Source organism: Pseudophryne corroboree, chromosome 12 (genome assembly GCF_028390025.1).
Source record: "Pseudophryne corroboree isolate aPseCor3 chromosome 12, aPseCor3.hap2, whole genome shotgun sequence".
Lineage (NCBI taxonomy): Eukaryota > Metazoa > Chordata > Amphibia > Anura > Myobatrachidae > Pseudophryne > Pseudophryne corroboree.
The window spans coordinates 173356259-173379044 of record NC_086455.1 but is presented as its reverse complement, the minus strand read 5'-3'; the positions used below and the strand labels follow the sequence as shown (position 1 = coordinate 173379044).

The 22786-nt window shown below is 50.0% G+C and overlaps 1 protein-coding gene across 2 annotated transcripts in view; it reads right to left on the bottom strand.

Moving 5' to 3' along the window:
* Positions 1-22786, bottom strand: part of TTC7B (tetratricopeptide repeat domain 7B) — a 144478-nt gene that overhangs the window by 6679 nt on the left and 115013 nt on the right. For both annotated transcript variants that reach the window (XM_063948600.1, XM_063948601.1), the window contains one exon: positions 15448-15650. In XM_063948600.1, coding sequence (XP_063804670.1) covers positions 15448-15650 — 203 coding nt within the window. The remainder of the gene's footprint in view (positions 1-15447; positions 15651-22786) is intronic.

Sequence of the window (22786 nt, the reverse complement as noted above, 5' to 3'; positions counted from 1 at the left end):
CTCATCCTGTCTAGCAGACATTACTTGGAAACATATCCTAAGGGTGACCAAAAGTACAATAAGAGCAGACAGAATACCTGGCAAATAAACGCTTTACAGTGTGGCTGCAAGCAGAACACACAAAAAAAATAAGAATTTACTCACCGGTAATTCTATTTCTCGTAGTCCGTAGTGGATGCTGGGACTCCGTAAGGACCATGGGGAATAGCGGCTCCGCAGGAGACTGGGCACAACTATAAAGAAAGCTTTAGGTCTAACTGGTGTGCACTGGCTCCTCCCACTATGACCCTCCTCCAGACTTCAGTTAGGATACTGTGCCCGGAAGAGCTGACACAATAAGGAAGGATTTTGAATCCCGGGTAAGACTCATACCAGCCACACCAATCACACCGTATAACTCGTGATACTATACCCAGTTAACAGTATGACAACAACTGAGCCTCTCAACAGATGGCTCAACAATAACCCTTTAGTTAAACAATAACTATATACAAGTATTGCAGACAATCCGCACTTGGGATGGGCGCCCAGCATCCACTACAGACTACGAGAAATAGAATTACCGGTGAGTAAATTCTTATTTTCTCTGACGTCCTAAGTGGATGCTGGGACTCCGTAAGGACCATGGGGATTATACCAAAGCTCCCAAACGGGCGGGAGAGTGCGGATGACTCTGCAGCATCGAATGGGCAAACTCTAGGTCCTCCTCAGCCAGGGTGTCAAACTTGTAGAATTTAGCAAATGTGTTTGACCTCGACCAAGTAGCTGCTCGGCAAAGTTGTAAAGCCGAGACCCCTCGGGCAGCCGCCCAAGAAGAGCCCACCTTCCTCGTGGAATGGGCTTTTACTGATTTAGGATGCGGCAGTCCAGCCACAGAATGAGCAAGCTGAATCGTACTACAGATCCAGCGAGCAATAGTCTGCTTTGAAGCAGGTGCACCCAACTTGTTGGGCGCATACAGGATAAATAGCGAGTCAGTCTTTCTGACTCCAGCTGTCCTGGAAACATAGATTTTCAGGGCCCTGACTACGTCCAACAACTTGGAAGCCTCCAAGTCTGTAGTAGCCGCAGGCACCACGATAGGTTGGTTCAGATGAAAAGCTGATACCACTTTAGGAAGAAACTGGGGACGAGTCCTCAATTCTGCCCTATCCATATGGAAAATCAGATAAGGGCTTTTACATGACAAAGCCGCCAATTCTGATACACGCCTGGCCGAAGCCAAGGCCAACAACATGACCACTTTCCACGTGAGATATTTCAATTCCACGGTTTTAAGTGGCTCAAACCAATGTGACTTTAGGAAATCCAACACCACGTTGAGATCCCAAGGTGCCACTGGAGGCACAAAAGGGGGCTGAATATGCAGCACTCCCTTAACAAAAGTCTGAACTTCAGGTAGTGAAGCCAGTTCTCTCTGGAAGAAAATCGATAGAGCCGAAATCTGGACCTTAATGGAACCCAATTTTAGGCCCATAGTCACCCCTGACTGTAGGAAGTGCAGGAAATGGCCCAGCTGAAATTCCTCCGTTGGGGCCTTCCTGGCCTCACACCACGCAACATATTTTCGCCATATGCGGTGATAATGGTTTGCGGTTACTTCTTTCCTAGCTTTAATCAGCGTAGGAATGACTTCCTCCGGAATGCCCTTTTCCTTCAGGATCCGGTGGTCAAACGCAGCCGCGGTAAGTCTTGGAACAGACAGGGCCCCTGCTGCAGCAGGTCCTGTCTGAGCGGCAGAGGCCATGGGTCCTCTGACATCATTTCTTGAGGTTCCGGGTACCAAGCTCTTCTTGGCCAATCCGGAACAATGAGTATAGTTCTTACTCCTCTTCTCCTTATTATCCTCAGTACCTTTGGTATGAGAGGAAGAGGAGGGAACACATAAACTGACCGGTACACCCACGGTGTCACTAGAGCGTCCACAGCTATCGCCTGCGGGTCTCTTGACCTGGCGCAATATCTTTCTAGCTTTTTGTTTAGGCGGGACGCCATCATGTCCACCTGTGGCCTTTCCCAACGGTTTACAATCAGTTGGAAGACTTCTGGATGAAGTCCCCACTCTCCCGGGTGGAGGTCGTGCCTGCTGAGGAAGTCTGCTTCCCAGTTGTCCACTCCCGGAATGAACACTGCTGACAGTGCTAACACGTGATTTTCCGCCCATCGGAGAATCCTTGTGGCTTCTGCCATCGCCGTCCTGCTTCTCGTGCCGCCCTGTCGGTTTACATGGGCGACCGCCGTGATGTTGTCTGACTGGATCAGTACCGGCTGGTTTTGAAGCAGGGGTTTTGCCTGACTTAGGGCATTGTAAATGGCCCTCAGCTCTAGAATATTTATGTGCAGGGAAGGCTCCTGACTTGACCATAGTCCTTGGAAGTTTCTTCCCTGTGTGACTGCCCCCCAGCCTCGAAGGCTGGCATCCGTGGTCACCAGGACCCAGTCCTGTATGCCGAATCTGCGGCCCTCTTGAAGATGAGCACCCTGCAGCCACCACAGCAGAGACACCCTGGTCCTTGAAGACAGGGTTATCAGCCGATGCATCTGAAGATGCGATCCGGACCACTGGTCCAACAGGTCCCACTGAAAGGTTCTTGCATGGAACCTGCCGAATGGAATTGCTTCGTAGGAAGCTACCATCTTTCCCAGGATCCGCGTGCAGTGATGCACCGACACCTGTTTTGGTTTTAGGAGGCCTCTGATTAGAGATGACAGCTCCTTGGCCTTCTCCTCCGGGAGAAACACTTTTTTCTGTTCTGTGTCCAGAACCATCCCCAGGAACAGTAGACGTGTCGTAGGGACCAGCTGTGACTTTGGAATATTTAGAATCCAGCCGTGCTGGTGTAGCACCTCCCGAGATAGTGCTACCCCGACCAACAACTGCTCCCTGGACCTCGCCTTTATCAGGAGATCGTCCAAGTACGGGATAATTAAAACACCCTTCTTTCGAAGGAGTATCATAATTTCGGCCATTACCTTGGTAAAGACCCTCGGAGCCGTGGATAGATCGAACGGCAACGTCTGGAATTGGTAATGACAATCCTGTACCACAAATCTGAGGTACTCCTGGTGAGGATGGTAAATGGGGACATGCAGGTAAGCATCCTTGATGTCCAGTGATACCATGTAATCCCCCTCGTCCAGGCTTGCAATAACCGCCCTGAGCGATTCCATCTTGAACTTGAATTTTTTTATATACGTGTTCAAGGATTTCAAATTTAAAATGGGTCTCACCGAACCGTCCGGTTTCGGTACCACAAACATTGTGGAATAGTAACCCCTTCCTTGTTGAAGTAGGGGCACCTTTACTATCACCTGCTGGGAATACAGCTTGTGAATTGCCTCTAACACTGCCTCCCTGCCTGAGGGAGTTGTTGGCAAGGCAGATTTGAGGAAACGGCGGGGGGGAGACGTCTCGAATTCCAGCTTGTACCCCTGAGATACTACTTGAAAGATCCAGGGATCCACCCGTGAGCGAGCCCACTGATCGCTGAAATTTTTGAGACGGGCCCCCACCGTACCTGGCTCCGCCTGTAGAGCCCCAGCGTCATGCTGTGGACTTAGAGGAAGCGGGGGAGGACTTTTGCTCCTGGGAACTGGCTGTATGCTGCAGCTTTTTCCCTCTACCTCTGCCTCTGGGCAGAAAGGACGCGCCTTTAACCTGCTTGCCCTTATTGGGCCGAAAGGACTGTACCTGATAATACGGTGCTTTCTTTGGCTGTGAGGGAACATGGGGTAAAAATGTAGACTTCCCAGCTGTTGCTGTGGAAACGAGGTCCGAGAGACCATCCCCGAACAACTCCTCACCCTTATAAGGCAAAACTTCCATGTGCCTTTTAGAATCTGCATCTCCTGTCCACTGCCGAGTCCATAACCCTCTCCTGGCAGAAATGGACATTGCACTTATTTTAGATGCCAGCCGACAAAGATCCCTCTGTGCATCCCTCATGTATAAGAGTGCGTCTTTAATATGCTCTACGGTTAGCAATATAGTGTCCCTGTCTAGGGTATCAATACTTTCCGACAGGGAATCTGACCACGCAGCTGCAGCACTGCACATCCATGCTGAAGCAATAGCTGGTCTCAGTATAACACCTGTGTGTGTATATATAGACTTCAGGATAGCCTCCTGCTTTCTATCAGCAGATTCCGTCAGGGCGGCCGTATCCGGAGACGGTAGTGCCACCTTCTTTGACAAGCGTGTGAGCGCTTTATCCACCCTAGGGGATGTTTCCCAACGTGACCTATCCTCTGGCGGGAAAGGGTACGCCATTAGTAACCTCTTAGAAATTACCAGTTTCTTATCGGGGGAAGCCCACGCTTCTTCACACACTTCATTTAATTCCTCAGATGGAGGAAAAACAACTGGTAGTTCTTTCTCTCCAAACATAATACCCTTTTTTGTGGTACCCGGGGTAACATCAGAAATATGCAACACATTTTTCATTGCCTCAATCATATAACGTGTGGCCCTATTGGAAGATACATTAGTCTCATCGTCGTCGACACTGGATTCAGTATCCGTGTCGACATCTGTGTCTGCCATCTGAGGTAGCGGGTGTTTTAGAGCCCCTGATGGCTTTTGAGACGCCTGGGCAGGCACAGGCTGAGAAGCCGGCTGTCCCATATTTGGTATGTCGTCAAACCTTTTATGCAAGGAGTCGACACTGTCGCGTAATTCCTTCCACAGAACCATCCACTCAGGTGTCGACCCCGCAGGGGGTGACATCACATTTATCGGCATCTGCTCCGCCTCCACATAAGCCTCCTCATCAAACATGTCGACACAGCCGTACCGACACACCGCATACACACAGGGAATGCTCTGACAGAGGACAGGACCCCACAAAGCCCTTTGGGGAGACAGAGAGAGAGTATGCCAGCACACACCAGAGCGCTATATAACACAGGGATCCCACTATAAATGAGTGTTTTTTCCCTTATAGCTGCTTATATTATATATATACTGCGCCTAAATTTAGTGCCCCCCCTCTCTTTTTTACCCTTATGTAGCTTGACACTGCAGGGGAGAGCCAGGGAGCGTCCTTCCAGCGGAGCTGTGAGGGAAAAATGGCGCCAGTGTGCTGAGGGAGATGGCCCCGCCCCTTTTCCGGCGGACATCTCCCGCTTTTTCTGGAATTCTGGCAGGGGTATTTTTACACATATATAGCCTTCCTGACTATATATGGTGTAGATTTGCCAGCCAAGGTGTATTATATTGACCTCAGGGCGCCCCCCCCCAGCGCCCTGCACCCATCAGTGACCGGAGTGTGAGGTGTGCATGAGGAGCAATGGCGCACAGCTGCAGTGCTGTGCGCTACCTTGTTGAAGACAGAAGTCTTCTGCCGCCGATTTTCCGGAACACTTCTTGCTTCTGGCTCTGTAAGGGGGCCGGCGGCGCGGCTCCGGGACCGAACGATCGAGGTCGGGTCCTGTGTTCGATCCCTCTGGAGCTAATGGTGTCCAGTAGCCTAAGAAGCCCAAGCTACCACCAGTTAGGTAGGTTCGCTTCTTCTCCCCTTAGTCCCTCGCTGCAGTGAGTCTGTTGCCAGCAGATCTCACTGTAAAATAAAAAACCTAAAATATACTTTCTTTCTAGGAGCTCAGGAGAGCCCCTAGTGTGCATCCAGCTCAGCCGGGCACAAGATTCTAACTGAAGTCTGGAGGAGGGTCATAGTGGGAGGAGCCAGTGCACACCAGTTAGACCTAAAGCTTTCTTTATAGTTGTGCCCAGTCTCCTGCGGAGCCGCTATTCCCCATGGTCCTTACGGAGTCCCAGCATCCACTTAGGACGTCAGAGAAAAGGGATTTAAGAGGTATACGGTGACGGTAACTTCCACTGAGAAAATACCAAACGAGCATATCCTGTGAAACACTATATCTATAGGACCCTGACGCACGTAGTCCCCCTCAGGGTATAAAATATAGTGATAGCAAAACCTGAGGGATACACTAAATAGAAATCACACAGCAGCTACTGGCACACACAATCAGTCACATGTACAATGCAGTAATTGTTACAAACAATAAAACTGCACTGGACTAGCAATACTAAGTAACTGGACTACAGAGTAATGCTATATAGTAATATAGATATAACAATGCACAATGAAACTGGATGTATATCACAGGGTACTTGTACTAAATAACCCTGAATGTATGCACTCTTGCTTCACTAACGCTGTCTAAAGATATGTAGAATAATTAAGTGTCCTGTAAATGCACAGCGCTGGATGCAGGCGGCTTAACAGAGGAGACAGCCCAGCAGTCCTAGAATCAGCGCAGCATGTGAGAAATGGCGCCCAAATGCTGACAGGGAGTGAGGGAGGCAGAGAGAAGCAGCTCCAGGGTGGGAACATTTGCAGTAAATGGTGCCTGGGGCTGGGGGAGGGGCTAAAGGTCGGAGCCTTATCCCCTTGCTGGACTTCACCACTGGGTACTGCGGGACTTGTTAAAACGGATTTTTAGTAAAATCCGACCTGTGCCCTTGCCCTGGTGGTCTAGTGGGGTCCCTCTACGGCCACAATGTCCACGCCAGCGCGCGTGGTCTGTCTCCTAAAGACCGCTCCGGATCGCGATTTCAGCGGGTCCCACCTGGGGGACCCTCTTACCTCCTCCCTTGGTGCGGCCACGCGATCCTCGAGAGCAGCGGTGAGTGTGTGCGCCCTGATGGAGACCGGAGCCCTCCACTGTAAGTACCTGGCAACCAGGGCGCGGGAGTATACAGCGCTGCTGGGGGAGGTGATGGAGCTGCAGCAGGAGATGTCAGAGTGACATCTAGTATTCAATACCTATGCTGCAGCCCTTGAAGTCTTCTATTTTTCAATAGGGCTGCTGGAGCAGCCCTCCCTGTTAGTGACCTGCTTGCAGGCACCAACTTACAAACTGAGCTCCTGTGTACGGAGGCGGGGTTATAGAGGAGGCAGCCCTATGCATCTTGGGAACAGTCAAAGCTTTTAGCCTGTTGGTGCCTTGGATCAATATCCTACTCTACACCCCGATGTTATTCCCTGTGGAATACAGTGTACCCCGCTGCAGAAAAGTGTTTCATTTACAAATGTTACTTCCATACACCAGAGCAGGCGTCCGGACAATGCCTCATATTGGGAGAGGACTGGAAATGCATGCTGGGAAGGTGCAGTGCCTCCATATTTGTTTCTGCGCCTCTCACCCGCCATCTGTAATACTGGCTGTTAGATATCTACAATTTCTTCCCTCTTCTGGTGCCTCCTCCCTGCTCGGAGGAATTGGCGCCAGCGTTGGATGATGTCTGCAGAGCAGCGCTTATGACAACAAGCTGCGACTCCTCTGTCACGCTGCACATGTGGCAGGTTAAGTGAGCGATATTGATAGGATCATTCTGTGATCTGACACATATTGTATTCACCGTGCCGGCTGTCATCACATCTACTGTCGCCGTATACACCTAATATTATTTATTCACGCACAATGATTATACGGGACGGCATCGGAATCCCGGCGCTTGGGAAGCCGGCAGTCAGAATACCGACAGTGGCATCCTAGTGCTCAGGATTCCGACACCTACTAGGTAAGGTTGCCACAATTAATCCCGGGCCCTCCTTGCCCGCAGCCTAACCCGCCCCGATGGTGCCTAACCCCCCCTTCCCCACAGTGTCTGATAATAAGAATTTACTTACCGATAATTCTATTTCTCGGAGTCCGTAGTGGATGCTGGGGTTCCTGAAAGGACCATGGGGAATAGCAGCTCCGCAGGAGACAGGGCACAAAAAGTAAAGCTTTAGGATCAGGTGGTGTGCACTGGCTCCTCCCCCTATGACCCTCCTCCAAGCCTCAGTTAGGATACTGTGCCCGGACGAGCGTACACAATAAGGAAGGATTTTGAATCCCGGGTAAGACTCATACCAGCCACACCAATCACACTGTACAACCTGTGATCTGAACCCAGTTAACAGTATGATAACAGCGGAGCCTCTGAAAAGATGGCTCACAACAATAATAACCCGATTTTTGTAACTATGTACAAGTATTGCAGATAATCCGCACTTGGGATGGGCGCCCAGCATCCACTACGGACTCCGAGAAATAGAATTATCGGTAAGTAAATTCTTATTTTCTCTATCGTCCTAGTGGATGCTGGGGTTCCTGAAAGGACCATGGGGATAATACCAAAGCTCCCAAACGGGCGGGAGAGTGCGGATGACTCTGCAGCACCGAATGAGAGAACTCCAGGTCCTCCTTAGCCAGGGTATCAAATTTGTAGGATTTTACCAACGTGTTTGCCCCTGACTAAATAGCCGCTCGGCAAAGTTGTAAAGCCGAGACCCCTCGGGCAGCCGCCCAAGATAAGCCCACCTTCCTTGTGGAATGGGCATTTACATATTTTGGCTGTGGCAGGCCTGCCACAGAATGTGCAAGCTGAATTGTATTACACATCCAACTAGCAATAGTCTGCTTAGAAGCAAGAGCACCCAGTTTGTTGGGTGCATACAGGATAACAGCAAGTCAGTTTTCCTGACTCCAGCCGTCCTGGAACCTATATTTACAGGGCCCTGACAACATCTAGCAACCTGGAGTCCTCCAAGTCCCTAGTAGGCGCAAGGCACCAAAATAAGCTGGTTCAGGTGAAACACTGACACCACCTTAGGGAGAGAACTGGGGACGAGTCCGCAGCTCTGCCCTGTCCAAATGGACAACCAGATATGGGCTTTTTTGAGAAAAAAACCACCAATTTGACACTCGCCTGGTCCAGGCCAGGGCCAAGAGCATGGTCACTTTTCATGTGAGATGCTTCAAATCCACAGATTTGACTGGTTTTAAACCAATGTGATTTGAGGAATCCCAGAACTACGTTGAGATCCCACAGTGCCACTGGAGGCACAAAAGGGGGTTGTATATGCAATACTCCCTTGACAAACTTCTGGACTTCAGGAACTGAAGCCACTTCTTTCTGGAAGAAAATCGACAGGGCCGAAATTTGAACCTTAATGGACCCTAATTTGAGGCCCATAGACACTCCTGTTTGCAGGAAATGCAGGAATCGACCGAGTTGAAATTTCTTCGTGGGGCCTTTCTGGCCTCACACCACGCAACATATTTTTGCCACATGTGGTGATAATGTTGTGCGGTCACCTCCTTTCTGGCTTTGACCAGGGTAGGAATGACCTCTTCCGGAATGCCTTTTTCCCTTAGGATCCGGCGTTCCACCACCATGCCGTCAAACGCAGCTGCGGTAAGTCTTGGAACAGACATGGTACTTGCTGAAACAAGTCCCTTCTTAGCGGCAGAGGCCATAAGTCCTCTGTGAGCATCTCTTGAAGTTCCGGGTACCAAGTCCTTCTTGGCCAATCCGGAGCCATGAGTATAGTTCTTACTCCTCTACGTCTTATAAGTCTCAGTACCTTAGGTATGAGAAGCAGAGGATGGAACACATACACCGACTGGTACATCCATGGTGTTACCAGAACGTCCACAGCTATTGCCTGAGGGTCTCTTAACCTGGCGCAATACCTGTCCCGTTTTTTGTTCAGACGGGACGCCATCATGTCCACCTTTGGTATTTCCCAACGGTTTACAATCATGTGGAAAACTTCCCGATGAAGTTTCCACTCTGCCGGGTGGAGGTCGTGCCTGCTGAGGAAGTCTGCTTCCCAGTTTCCATTCCCGGAATGAAACACTGCTGACAGTGCTATCACATGATTTTCCGCCCAGCGAAAAGTCCTTGCAGTTTTTGCCATTGCCCTCCTGCTTCTTGTGCCGCCCTGTCTATTTACGTGGGCGACTGCCGTGATGTTTTTCCCACTGGATCAATACCGGCTGACCTTGAAGCAGAGGTCTTGCTAAGCTTAGAGTATTATAAATTTACCCTTAGCTCCAGTATATTTATGTGGAGAAAAGTCTCCAGACTTGATCACACTCCCTGGAAATTTTTTCCTTGTGTGACTGCTCCCCAGCCTCTCGGGCTGGCCTCCGTGGTCACCAGCATCCAATCCTGAATGCCGAATCTGCGGCCCTCTAGAAGATGAGCACTCTGTAACCACCACAGGAGAGACACCCTTGTCCTTGGATATAGGGTTATCCGCTGATGCATCTGAAGATGCGATCCGGACCATTTGTCCAGCAGATCCCACTGAAAAATTCTTGCGTGAAATCTGCCGAATGGAATTGCTTCGTAGGAAGTCACCATCTTTACCAGGACCCTTGTGCAATGATGCACTGATTTTAGGAGGTTCCTGACTAGCTCGGATAACTCCCTGGCTTTCTCTTCCGGGAGAAACACCTTTTTCTGGACTGTGTCCAGAATCATCCCTAGGCACAGCAGACTTGTCGTCGGGATCAGCTGCGATTTTGGAATATTTAGAATCCACCCGTGCTGTTGTAGCAGTATCCGAGATAGTGCTACTCCGACCTCCAACTGTTCCCTGGACTTTGCCCTTATCAGGAGATCGTCCAAGTAAGGGATAATTAAGACGCCTTTTCTTCGAAGAAGAATCATCATTTCGGCCATTACCTTGGTAAAGACCCGGGGTGCCGTGGACAATCCAAACGGCAGCGTCTGAAACTGATAGTGACAGTTCTGTACCACGAACCTGAGGTACCCTTAGTGAGAAGGGCAAATTTTGGACATGGAGGTAAGCATCCCTGATGTCTCGGGACACTATATAGTCCCCTTCTTCCTGGTTCGTTATCACTGCTCTGAGTGACTCCATCTTGATTTGAACCTTTGTAAGTGTTCAAATTTTTTTAGATTTAGAATAGGTCTCACCTAGCCTTCTGGCTTCAGTACCACAATATAATGTGGAATAATACCCCTTTTCTTGTTGTAGGAGGGGTAATTTGATTATCACCTGCTGGGAATACAGCTTGTGAATTGTTTCCCATACTGCCTCCTTGTCGGAGGGAGACCTTGGTAAACCAGACTTCAGGAGCCTGCGAAGGGGAAACGTCTCGACATTCCAATCTGTACCCCTGGGATACTACATGTAGGATCCAGGGGTCCTGTACGGTCCCAGCGTCATGCTGAGAGCTTGGCAGAAGCGGTGGAACGCTTCTGTTCCTGGGAATGGGCTGCCTGCTGCAGTCTTCTTCCCTTTCCTCTATCCCTGGGCAGATATGACTCTTATAGGGACGAAAGGACTGAGGCTGAAAAGACGGTGTCTTTTTCTGCAGAGATGTGACTTAGGGTAAAAACGGTGGATTTTCCAGCAGTTGCCGTGGCCACCAGGTCCGATGGACCGACCCCAAATAACTCCTCTTCCTTTATACGGCAATACACCTTTGTGCCGTTTGGAATCTGCATCACCTGACCACTGTCGTGTCCATAAACATCTTCTGGCAGATATGGACATCGCACTTACTCTTGATGCCAGAGTGCAAATATCCCTCTGTGCATCTCGCATATATAGAAAATGCATCCTATTAAATGCTCTATAGTCAATAAAATACTGTCCCTGTCAAGGGTATCAATATTTTTAGTCAGGGAATCCGACCAAGCCACCCCAGCTCTGCACATCCAGGCTGAGGCGATCGCTGGTCGCAGTATAACACCAGTATGTGTGTATATACTTATTATGATATTTTCCAGCCTCCTGTCAGCTGGCTCCTTGAGGACGGCCCTATCTATAGACGGTACCGCCACTTGTTTTGATAAGCGTGTGAGCGCCTTATCCACCCTAAGGGGTGTTTCCCAACGCGCCCTAACTTCTGGCGGGAAAGGGTATACCGCCCATAATTTTCTATCGGGGGGAACCCACGCATCATCACACACTTCATTTAATTTATCTGATTCAGGAAAAACTACGGTAGTTTTTTCACATCCCACATAATACCCTCTTTTGTGGTACTTGTAGTATCAGAAATATGTAACACCTCCTTCATTGCCCTTAACGTGTGGCCCTAATAAGGAATACGTTTGTTTATTCACCGTCGACACTGGATTCAGTGTCCGTGTCTGTGTCTGTGTCGACCGACTAAAGTAAACGGGCGTTTTAAAACCCCTGACGGTGTTTCTGAGACGTCTGGACCGGTACTAATTGTTTGTCGGCCGTCTCATGTCGTCAACCGACCTTGCAGCGTGTTGACATTATCACGTAATTCCCTAAATAAGCCATCCATTCCGGTGTCGACTCCCTAGAGAGTGACATCACCATTACAGGCAATTGCTCCGCCTCCTCACCAACATCGTCCTCATACATGTCGACACACACGTACCGACACACAGCACACACACAGGGAATGCTCTGATAGAGGACAGGACCCACTAGCCCTTTGGAGAGACAGAGGGAGAGTTTGCCAGCACACACCAAAAACGCTATAATTATATAGGGACAACCTTATATAAGTGTTTTCCCTTATAGCATCTTTTATATATTTCTAACGCCAAATTAGTGCCCCCCCTCTCTGTTTTAACCCTGTTTCTGTAGTGCAGTGCAGGGGAGAGCCTGGGAGCCTTCCCTCCAGCCTTTCTGTGAGGGAAAATGGCGCTGTGTGCTGAGGAGATAGGCCCCGCCCCTTTTTCGGCGGGCTCGTCTCCCGCTCTTTAATGGATTCTGGCAGGGGTTAAATATCTCCATATAGCCCCCGGAGGCTATATGTGAGGTATTTTTAGCCAAAAAAGGTTTTCATTTGCCTCCCAGGGCGCCCCCCTCCCAGCGCCCTGCACCCTCAGTGACTGCCGTGTGAAGTGTGCTGAGAGGAAATGGCGCACAGCTGCAGTGCTGTGCGCTACCTTAAGAAGACTGAGGAGTCTTCTGCCGCCGATTCTGGACCTCTTCTCGTTTCAGCATCTGCAAGGGGGCCGGCGGCGAGGCTCCGGTGACCATCCAGGCTGTACCTGTGATCGTCCCTCTGGAGCTAATGTCCAGTAGCCAAAGAAGCCAATCCATCCTGCACGCAGGTGAGTTCACTTCTTCTCCCCTAAGTCCCTCGTTGCAGTGATCCTGTTGCCAGCAGGACTCACTGTAAAATAAAAAACCTAAGCTAAACTTTTCTAAGCAGCTCTTTAGGAGAGCCACCTAGATTGCACCCTTCTCGGCCGGGCACAAAAATCTAACTGAGGCTTGGAGGAGGGTCATAGGGGGAGGAGCCAGTGCACACCACCTGATCCTAAAGCTTTACTTTTTGTGCCCTGTCTCCTGCGGAGCCGCTATTCCCCATGGTCCTTTCAGGAACCCCAGCATCCACTAGGACGATAGAGAAATCTTATTTTACAGTCTGTACGCTGCTCCAGTCTCTGCTGGCGCTTTAACAATAAACTGGTGATACTGGTGAGTTCAGGTCTCCTTTTGGCAACAAAGGAGTTAAGTGGAAAGGCAGAGTTTACACTAACATTTCATATGCCAAACGAAGAGCTGGGCGCGGCCATTCTATTCTAGTCCTGGAACTGGAAGAGCCGCCCTGTGCCTCGGGCCCACGTCACTAGTGACACAGGAGAGTCCGTCTTGGGGAATGCCACCATGCCTACCCCACTAAGCAGCCCAGTGTTCTCTGGTCCCTGTGCCAGGGGTGTGCGAGGGCCTCTGCTGGTGCACAACGTCTGTGTAACACACCAGTGACACGTGCAGCATATACTGCGTGATCCCTGCAGAGCGCCTTCTGGTATTCGGGGAGAACCTGTCTGCAGAGCACAGCCGTACAGTCTGTCATTACACAGAGAATACTCAGCATAACGACACTTCATTAACCAGAACACTCCAATGTTTGCTGTCTTATAGGTTATAGCACACCTATATACTGTAACATATCGCATGCTGTACATGGGTGTGTAGCTCCTCATTATCTATACTTAGTGAGCCCGGAGGATGGAACCTGCATACGAGGATCACCTCTTCCAGAACACGCAGCTAAAATAGAAAGTGTAACACACATACTTCCATTCCAACCAGATCCATTAAAAGCGTCTTCCCACTAGCGGTCTACCAGCTGAACAATATATAAAAGGTCTTACGTGTATAATGGGCATAATTCAAAGTTGATCGCTAGGCTGCGTTTCCGTACAGCCTGCGATCAGGTCTGAACTGCGCATGCACCACAATGTGCAGGCGGGTCGGTCCGCAGCAACGGGGAGCGACGGGATGGTGCGAGAAAAGCGATCGGCAAGGTGACTGACAGGAAGAGGGCGTTTGTGGTTGGCAACTGACCGTTTTTAGGGAGTGTCCGGAGAAACGCAGGAGGGACCAGGCGTTTGGAGGGAGGATGTCTGACGTCAGCTCCGGCCCCGATCATCGCACTGGAAGAGTAAGTGCTGCGCTGTGCAGAGACTGCACTCCTCTCCTGCACATGTGATCGCACCCCAGCACAGCGAATTCCCCCTCCCCCTGTAGGCGGCGACACCTGATCGCAGGGATACAAAAAACGCACCCTAGCGATCAGGTCTGAATTAGGCCCTATGTCTAATATGTGGAGTTTATGGTACAGCTGCAATGTGCAGTATAATGTATGTAGTGTGTGCTACGTCTTTCCCCCTTCATATGCTATGTATTCCCCCTCCATGTTGCGGCTTGGCGATGCGTTGTACGTGAGTACACCTGGCCAATAAAGCGGATTCTGATATTCTAGACTCTGTCCCCAAGCAATCTGCAGTGCAGACCAGATACAGGGGCTCAGACAGGACCAGAGAGCAGCCCCATTGTGAGGGACATGTTACACCAGAGGCAGGAATACATCACATCCATGTCCCATGCAGTTGTGATGCCTTGTGGGGACCATGAACGCTGTGTATGGGCGCTCGTGTACACTGCACGCAGGGGCATGTATCTACCTAGCTTCAGGCCTTTGCTCTGTCCTCCTACAGACACAGAGCTGGTACGCTCAGAAGTACTGTATTATCCTCCATGAACAAGTGACGCCAGATCATACACCATTAATAATATCTGCCAGATTATAGGTGCAGGCTGAAGCCTTGCTGGTGACATCACTGCTGGAGAAGGAGAGTGACGGTGTCACTAAAGGCGGCCTGCAGGTGACGGAAGAAGCGGTACTCACTTCTACGGGCGCAGTGGGGAGGCAGAGCGGTACAAAGGGGAAGAGGTACCATGCCAGGAGATGATCTCTTCATCAGTGCAGAGCATCACCAGCCAGCAGAGCATCACCAGCTAGCGGAGCATCACCAGCTAGCAGAGCATCATCAGTCAGCAGAGAATCATCAGCTCACAAAGCAACATAGGTCAGCGGAGCAACATCAGTCAGCGGAGCATTAGCAGAGCAACATCAGTCAGCAGAGAAACATCAGTCAGTAGAGCAACATCAGTCAGCGGAGCATTAGCAGAGCAGAGCTGTACGGACCCCCAGCGTCAGGCATATGGTAGTAAACCTGGCTGCCAGCAGCTTCAGCCACTTTGCCTGCGACTCAATCAGCCTGTGTCTGTAACTTTATTTGCATTCCCCTGGCAATGGCAGAGCTAGGGGAGGGAATGATTGATATATAGGTGGCTCATGTCACATACAGCAGGTGTTCCTGATCGCCCCACTCACCAGCCTCTGCATGCTCTTCACATGGGTGGGACTGATAGACAGAGCCTCTTCATACCACCGTTTGGCCTCATCGACGTTTCCTCTCAGCTCGGACACCTGACCTCTCATGTATAACACATTGTGCGACATTGGGAAGAGGTTCGCTGCCTCCTGGATACACGCTGTGGCTTCCGACGGCTTACTTATCCCGATGTACACTTCCGCTGCGAGGACACAGAAAAAAGGGCGATAACGTCTATAGTCACTAGATTGCAAGCTCTTTGTGTCTATTTATACAGTAATGTCAGTGACAATAGACGTCTCTTAGATCAGAATGTAACAGATATGTTCAGTGTATGGAGAGAGGCGAGCTAGATCACGCTGCATCACTATAACAGAACATTACAGAACATTTACATTTTATATATTTTAATTCAGGATTATTTTACACACCAGAATTTTTGCTTTATATTGAGCTTTCTACAAGCCAGACAGTGGCATAGTACAAACTGTAACACAACATGAGGAAGAAGGCAGGCCTACTGCAGCTGCCACTTACTGGTACTGCAACAGCAAAAGCCAGCCTATAACTTAGAGAGAGGGAAGGAAGGAAGGGGAGGGAAGGGAGGGGCGGAGAAGGAAGGAGAAAGAGGGGAGGAGCGGGAAGTAGAAAGAGAAGGGTGGAGAGCAGCAGAAGTGCAGAGGAAGAGTGGAGGAAGGGGAAGGAGAAAGAGGCAGAGAGAGTGGGGATGGGGAGGGAAATGAGAAGGGAAGACACAAGGGGGTGGGGGATAGGTGTAAGGGAGAGAGGAGAATGGGAGGGTAAGGAGAAAAGGAAGAGAGAGAGTGGGTAGATGGGAGGGAGGGGGAGAGAAGGGGGATGGAGGGGAAGAAAGAAGGGGATGGGGGATAGGGGTGAAGGAGAGAGGGGATTGTGAAGGGAAAGGAAAAGAGAAGGGGAAAGAGATTGGGAAGATGGGAGGGGAGAGAGAAAGGGAAGAGAGAAAGGCATGATAGGGGAGAAAGAGGGAAGGAATGAAGGGGAGCAGAGGGAGATGGGAGGAAGAGGAGGAGAGATGGAATAATAGAGAAAGGAGAAGGAGAAACAAGGGGAAGGAGAAAGAGAGGCAGAAGGGGAAGGAAAAACAAATGTCGGCCTAAATTCTTGTATGAAGAAAGAAAGAAAGAAAGAAAGAAAGAAAGAAAGAAAGAAAGAAAGAAAGAAAGAAAGAAAGAAAGAAAGATTGGAGTGGAGGGGGGAGAGAGGGGATGGGAGGAGAAGAGAGGAGGGGCTTTGGAGGGGGAGATAAGGGGAGGGGGAGATAAGAAGGGGGATGGAGGAGAGAGGGAGGGTAAAGAGAGAAGGGGAGAGAGGAGAAAAAAGGGGGATGAGAGGGGAGATAGAGAGAGGGTTGATGGAAGTGAGGGGGTGGGAGGAGAAAGAGAAGGGATGGGAGTGTAGAGAGAGAGGTGGGGAAGCAAGAAGAGGGTAGCAGAGAGAGAAAATTAGTAGAGTGAGAGGTAAGGAGCGAGAGAGAAGAGAAGAGAAAACAGAGAAGGGGAGCGAGAGGGAGGATGTGAGAGGAGAGGGTGATGGGAGAGAGAGAGAAAGAGGGGGGGAATGTGAGGGGAAAGAAAAGAGAGAGAGGGGAGAGAGAGGAAGAGATGGCAGGGGAGAGAGATGGGGAATGAGAGGGGAGACAGAGAGGGAAGGAAGGGGAGGAGAGGGAGAGGAAGAAGAGGGGAGGGAGAGAAGTGGAGATGGATTTATAGAGAAAGCAGGGAAGGAGAAAGAGCAGCAGAAGGGTGGAGGAAGAGTGGAGGAAGGGGAAGGAGGAGAAGAAGAGGAACAGAGAGGGGGGATGGGGAGGGGAAAGAGAAGGGTATTGGAGGGGAGAAAGAAGGGAGGTAAAGGAAAGAGGGGAATGGAAGGGCAATGAGAGAAGGGGGGTAGAGAAAGAGAGAGAGTGGATGGGAGGGGAGAGAGAGAAGGGGGATGGAGGGGAAGAAAGAAGGGGATGGGGGATAGGGGTGAGGGAGAGAGGGGAATGTGAGGTGAAAGGGAAGGGGAGAGAGAGATGAGGGGTGGGAGGGGAGAGAGAAAGTGATGAAAGGGTAGAAAGAGGAAGGGGAGAAAGAGGAAAGGAATGAAGGGGAGCAGAGGGAGATGGAGTTATAGAGAAAGGGGGCTGAGAGAACAGGGAAAGTAAGAAAAAGAGGGAAGGAGAAAGAGGGGGTAGAGGGGGAAGTAGAAAGAGTGGCAGAAGGGGAGAGAAAGAGGGGTGGAAGGCGGAGAGAGAGGGTGGAATAGTAGAAAAAGAGAGAGAGGGGATAGTGGAGGGAGTAGAGAGACAGAGAAGGTAGGGAGAGAATAGTAAAGGTGACAGAGAGACAGAGAATGAGGGGGGTGGGGGGGATAGGATGAGGATAGAGACAGAGGAGGACGGAGAAGGGATAGTGAAGGTGATAGAGAGACAGAAGCAGGGGGGGGGGGAGAGATGGTATAGTGAAGGTGATAAAGAGACAGAAGCAGGGGGGGGGGGGGAGAAATGGTATAGTGAAGGTGATTGGGAGACAGAGAAGGGGGGGGGGGGGGAGGATAGTAAAGGTGACAGAGAGACAGAGAATGAGGGGGGTGGGGGGGATAGGATGAGGATAGAGACAGAGGAGGATGGAGAAGGGATAGTGAAGGTGATAAAGAGACAGAAGCAGGGGGAGGGGGGGGGAGAGATGGTATAGTGAAGGTGATTGGGAGACAGAGAAGGGGGGGGGGATAGGATGAGGATAGAGACAGAGGAGGACGGAGAAGGGATAGTGAAGGTAATAAAGAGACAGAAGCAGGGGGGGGGGGGAGAGATGGTATAGTGAAGGTGATTGGGAGACAGAGAAGGGGGGGGGGGATAGGATGAGGATAGAGACAGAGGAGGACGGAGAAGGGATAGTGAAGGTGATAGAGAGACAGAAGCAGGGGGGGGGGAGAGATGGTATAGTGAAGGTGATTGGGAGACGGAGAAGGGGGGGGGGGAGATGGTATAGTGAAGGTGATAAAGAGACAGAAGCAGGGGGGGGGGAGAGATGGTATAGTGAAGGTGATAAAGAGACAGAAGCAGGGGGGGGGGGGGAGATGGTATAGTATAGGTGATTGGGAGACAGAGAAGGGGGGGGGAGGAGAGGATAGTAAAGGTGACAGAGAGACAGAGAATGAGGGGGGTGGGGGGGATAGGATGAGGATAGAGACAGAGGAGGATGGAGAAGGGATAGTGAAGGTGATAAAGAGACAGAAGCAGGGGGGGGGGGAGAGATGGTATAGTGAAGGTGATTGGGAGACAGAGAAGGGGGCGGGGGGGAGAGATGGTATAGTGAAGGTGATTGGGAGACAGAGAAGGGGGGGGGGGAGATGGTATAGTGAAGGTGATTGGGAGACAGAGAAGGGGGGGGAGATGGTATAGTGAAGGTGATTGGGAGACAGAGAAGGGGGGGGGGAGAGATGGTATAGTGAAGGTGATTGGGAGACAGAGAAGGGGGGGGAGATGGTATAGTGAAGGTGATTGGGAGACAGAGAAGGGGGGGGAGATGGTATAGTGAAGGTGATTGGGAGACAGAGAAGGAGCGGGGGAGAGATGGTATAGTGAAGGTGATTGGGAGACAGAGAAGGGGGGGGGGGGGAGAGGATAGTCAGGGAGACAGAATAGGGAGAAATTACATTTAGCTCCCTCATGACTTCAGCAAATGAAGTGACAGTCATGCTGTATCTCTCTGCCAGTAGCCGGTAATGATAACGATCAGCCTTCTGGCTGTGCATCATCCACACACATCAGCATAACCATGCACAGCACAGCTGGGCTCTGCCATGCATCAAGTGGAAAACACAGTCATTGGGAAGTACAGATTGATGACGTGTCTGCTACAACTGGTTGCATGGCATTGTGCCTTTATATGGAAAGAGACTGGCACATGCCCAGCATATAGAACAAGTCTCAGTCTGTGTGATGTCAGAGGCTGCTGTCTATGCCACAATGGGCTGCAGTGGTAGTAGAGGACTAATACGTGGGATATATTATATGTTCCGTTCCGCTGATTATCTATGAAGTAACCACGCAGAACTAGTGCAACAGGGCTGCCACTATCCTTGTATGGATACTGCTCTGTATTCTGCCTGGGCCTGGCTGATTTTCCCAGTCCCTCAATGTACTGGGCAGGCAGTAAGCCCAGGGAAAGCCAGGAACAGCAGATGCCCCCTGCAGGAGTACAGAGACATTGCATGTGCCACATCAGACACAACCACTGGCAGCAGCCATCTTTCCCTCTGTCTCCTGCATTTGTAAATAGCAATATTACAGATGACAGAAGTGCTAACAGTAGAGATAAATCAGCATTTGTGAGACGTGGGTGAGTTTCCTGAGGCATACTACGGATAGTGACATCACACAGGCTTATTATGAGACCTGCGCCTTCCTGTTCATTCTGCTCTCCATAAACCAATGCCGGAAAGGTTTCCTGTAATAACTGTGACTAAGATGAACCCTTAGCGCAGATCAGGAGCGTTAGTACAAGTGTCTGCAGCGCACACGCTAATCTGGGACATTACCACTAACCACATGATGGCGCCCATTTGCTGGCTGTTCTTGGCGATAATGCAGCCTATCTGCCATTAGGGGCCACGAATGAGGCACAAAGAAGGAATCGGCCCCCTAAGTGGCTGCCTCAGTCCCTAGTGATGGCTGCATCTGCACGAGCAGCGCCTCGGTACATTCCTCGTTACTTTCATGTTAAAACCTGGCACAGTAATAACAAATCTGGTCTATTATTATTATTAAAAATGTTTTTATAAGGCGCCACAAGTGCCATACAAAGGACAGTACAGGGAGACAGAATTTAGCATTACAGTAAATAAATAACAGAAATAGAGTACAGGTAACACAGAGCAGCACAATTCTCATCCATAATACAGCTAAGATGTAAGTAGTGAGGGAGTGATTATCGTACTACTAGGAGCTGGCGGCCATAGATAGAGAGGGGATCCGGTCTGAAGATCGGCAGTGTCTAGGTCGACAATGTTTAGGTCGACCACTATAGGTCGACAGTCACAAGGTCGACATGGATGGAAGGTCGACAGGGTTTCTAGGTCGACATGTGCTAGGTCGACAGGTCTAAAGGTCGACATGAGTTTTTCACATTTTTTTTTATTTTTTTGAATTTTTTCATACTTAACGATCCACGTGGACTACGATTGGAACGGTAAAGTGTGCCGAGCGGAGCGAAGGCACCATGCCCGAAGCATGGCGAGCGAAGCGAGCCATGCGAGGGGACGCGGTGCACTAATTTGGGATCCCGGTCACTCTACGAAGAAAACGACACAAAAAAAAAAAAAAAAAAATCCTCATGTCGACGACCTTTAGACCTGTCGACCTAGCACATGTCGACCTAGAAACGCTGTCGACCTTCCATCCATGTCGACCTAGTGACTGTCGACCTATAGTGGTCGACCTAGACACTGTCGATTTGATGAACCACACCCGATAAAGAGGAGCCTTTACCAGCAGGAGAGAAAGCGGTAAAGATGGTCGCTGAGTAGGAGAGAGCTGCGAGTGAAATGTGTCGAGAAGAGGGCTTTGACAGGAAAGAGGGCCCTGCTCTGAAGAGCTAACAATCTAGTAGGAAGGGGCGACAGACAGATGACATGAGGTGCAGCAAGCGGGAGGTAGCCTGATGGCAGGGTGTAAGCAAAGCAGAGATGGTCAAGGCATGAGGCAGGGGATGGAGGAGCAGCCTCAGGACTAGGTTATGCAGCGGAGGGGTACGCTTTGATGAATAAGTGGGTTTTCAGTGCCCGTTTGAAGCTTTGCAAGGTCAGGGAGAGTTTATCAATAACACTTTCCTATATATGAATTCTACATTCCTTTCTGCCCCTAATAAAGGAATTTGTAGCTTAATGGAACTTACAGTAAAGAATCCTTCCTATGCTGATAAAGAAAGAATCTAGAGGAATGATTGATGATGAGGTTGCTTAGAGAAATGCTAAGAAACACGACTCCAGTGGTGATGAGCTACCTGGGCCACCTCCTATAACTCACCTATCCCCTCCATCAGCATAGGTCGCTCAGGATACCTTCCGAGGCGGTGGCTCTTCTACTCTAGTACACTGGCAAGTATAGCGCAGTGAACCTGGGAAGTAGGGATGTATGGGTTCTCCATGTTAGTACATCTATGCAGAATGACTGTTTCCCAAGGTACAATAAAGGAGAAAACAAATGCCTGACACCGTGTGTGGCTACTTAGTAACAGGCTCCTGCTGTGCTATACGGGTCACTTCCAGAGCCGGAACAGCACTCGTGTTGTGTGTCAATGTGACAATGCTCCCATTCTGCCAATAAATGACACCACGCACATTCTTCCTGTGCCGATAGCACACTGCTTATTCACAATCAACACGCACTCACAACAGACCACTTATTGTATGACGTTCCCTGATCAGAACAGAAAACAACCAGCGGACACGAGCGGCGCCATGGAGGTGATGTGGGAAGCGCAGCTCATTATCGTTTGGCCATTCAGTGTACTCTGATTCTCTTACGCTGATTATCCCAATTATAGAGAAATCTAACAAATGCCCCTCTCACACTTCATACTCCACAATGCCCGGCAAGGGTGCGGCTCGTACGTACGTGTGGCTACTGACTGCGGGTGCAAGGGAGAAAGGGAGAGGAGCAGACAGGCAATGTAACGGATGGTCTCATGCACCACATAATGGGGAAGATGTATGAAGCAGTGAGTCAGTGGAGAAGTTGCCCATGGCAACCAATCAGCATTGTAGTAACATTTATCAAGCGGATTCTATAAAATTATAGGTAGCAGCTGAGTGGTTGCCATTGGCAACTTCTCCACTCATTTCACTGCTTCATATATCTCCCCCACTATACTGTAAATGAAACACAAGATAGCAGATTAAGCAGGAGGATCTGCAAATCTTATTATTGTTTCTGGATCTGAAATAAATAAATGTTCCCTTTGAGGCATAAACAGCACATGCAGTAGTGGAGGAAAAAAGTTACGACCAGGAAGTGTCTCGTCATTCCTATGGGCCATTTATCAAACACTGGGGCAGATGTATTACGCCCGGAGAAGTGATAAAGCAGTGATAAGTGCAAGGTGATAACGCACCAGCCAATCAGCTCCTATAACTGTAAATGTACATATTGGAGCTGATTGGATGGCGCGTTATCACCTTGCACTTATCACTTCTCCAGGCTTAATATATCTGCCCCAATAGTTGCGGCTATTCGGGGGTTTGCCGCAAATATTAAGTATCCCTGGAATGTTTGTAGGCGGGACCACAGCAGGCATATCCGATACCCGCTGC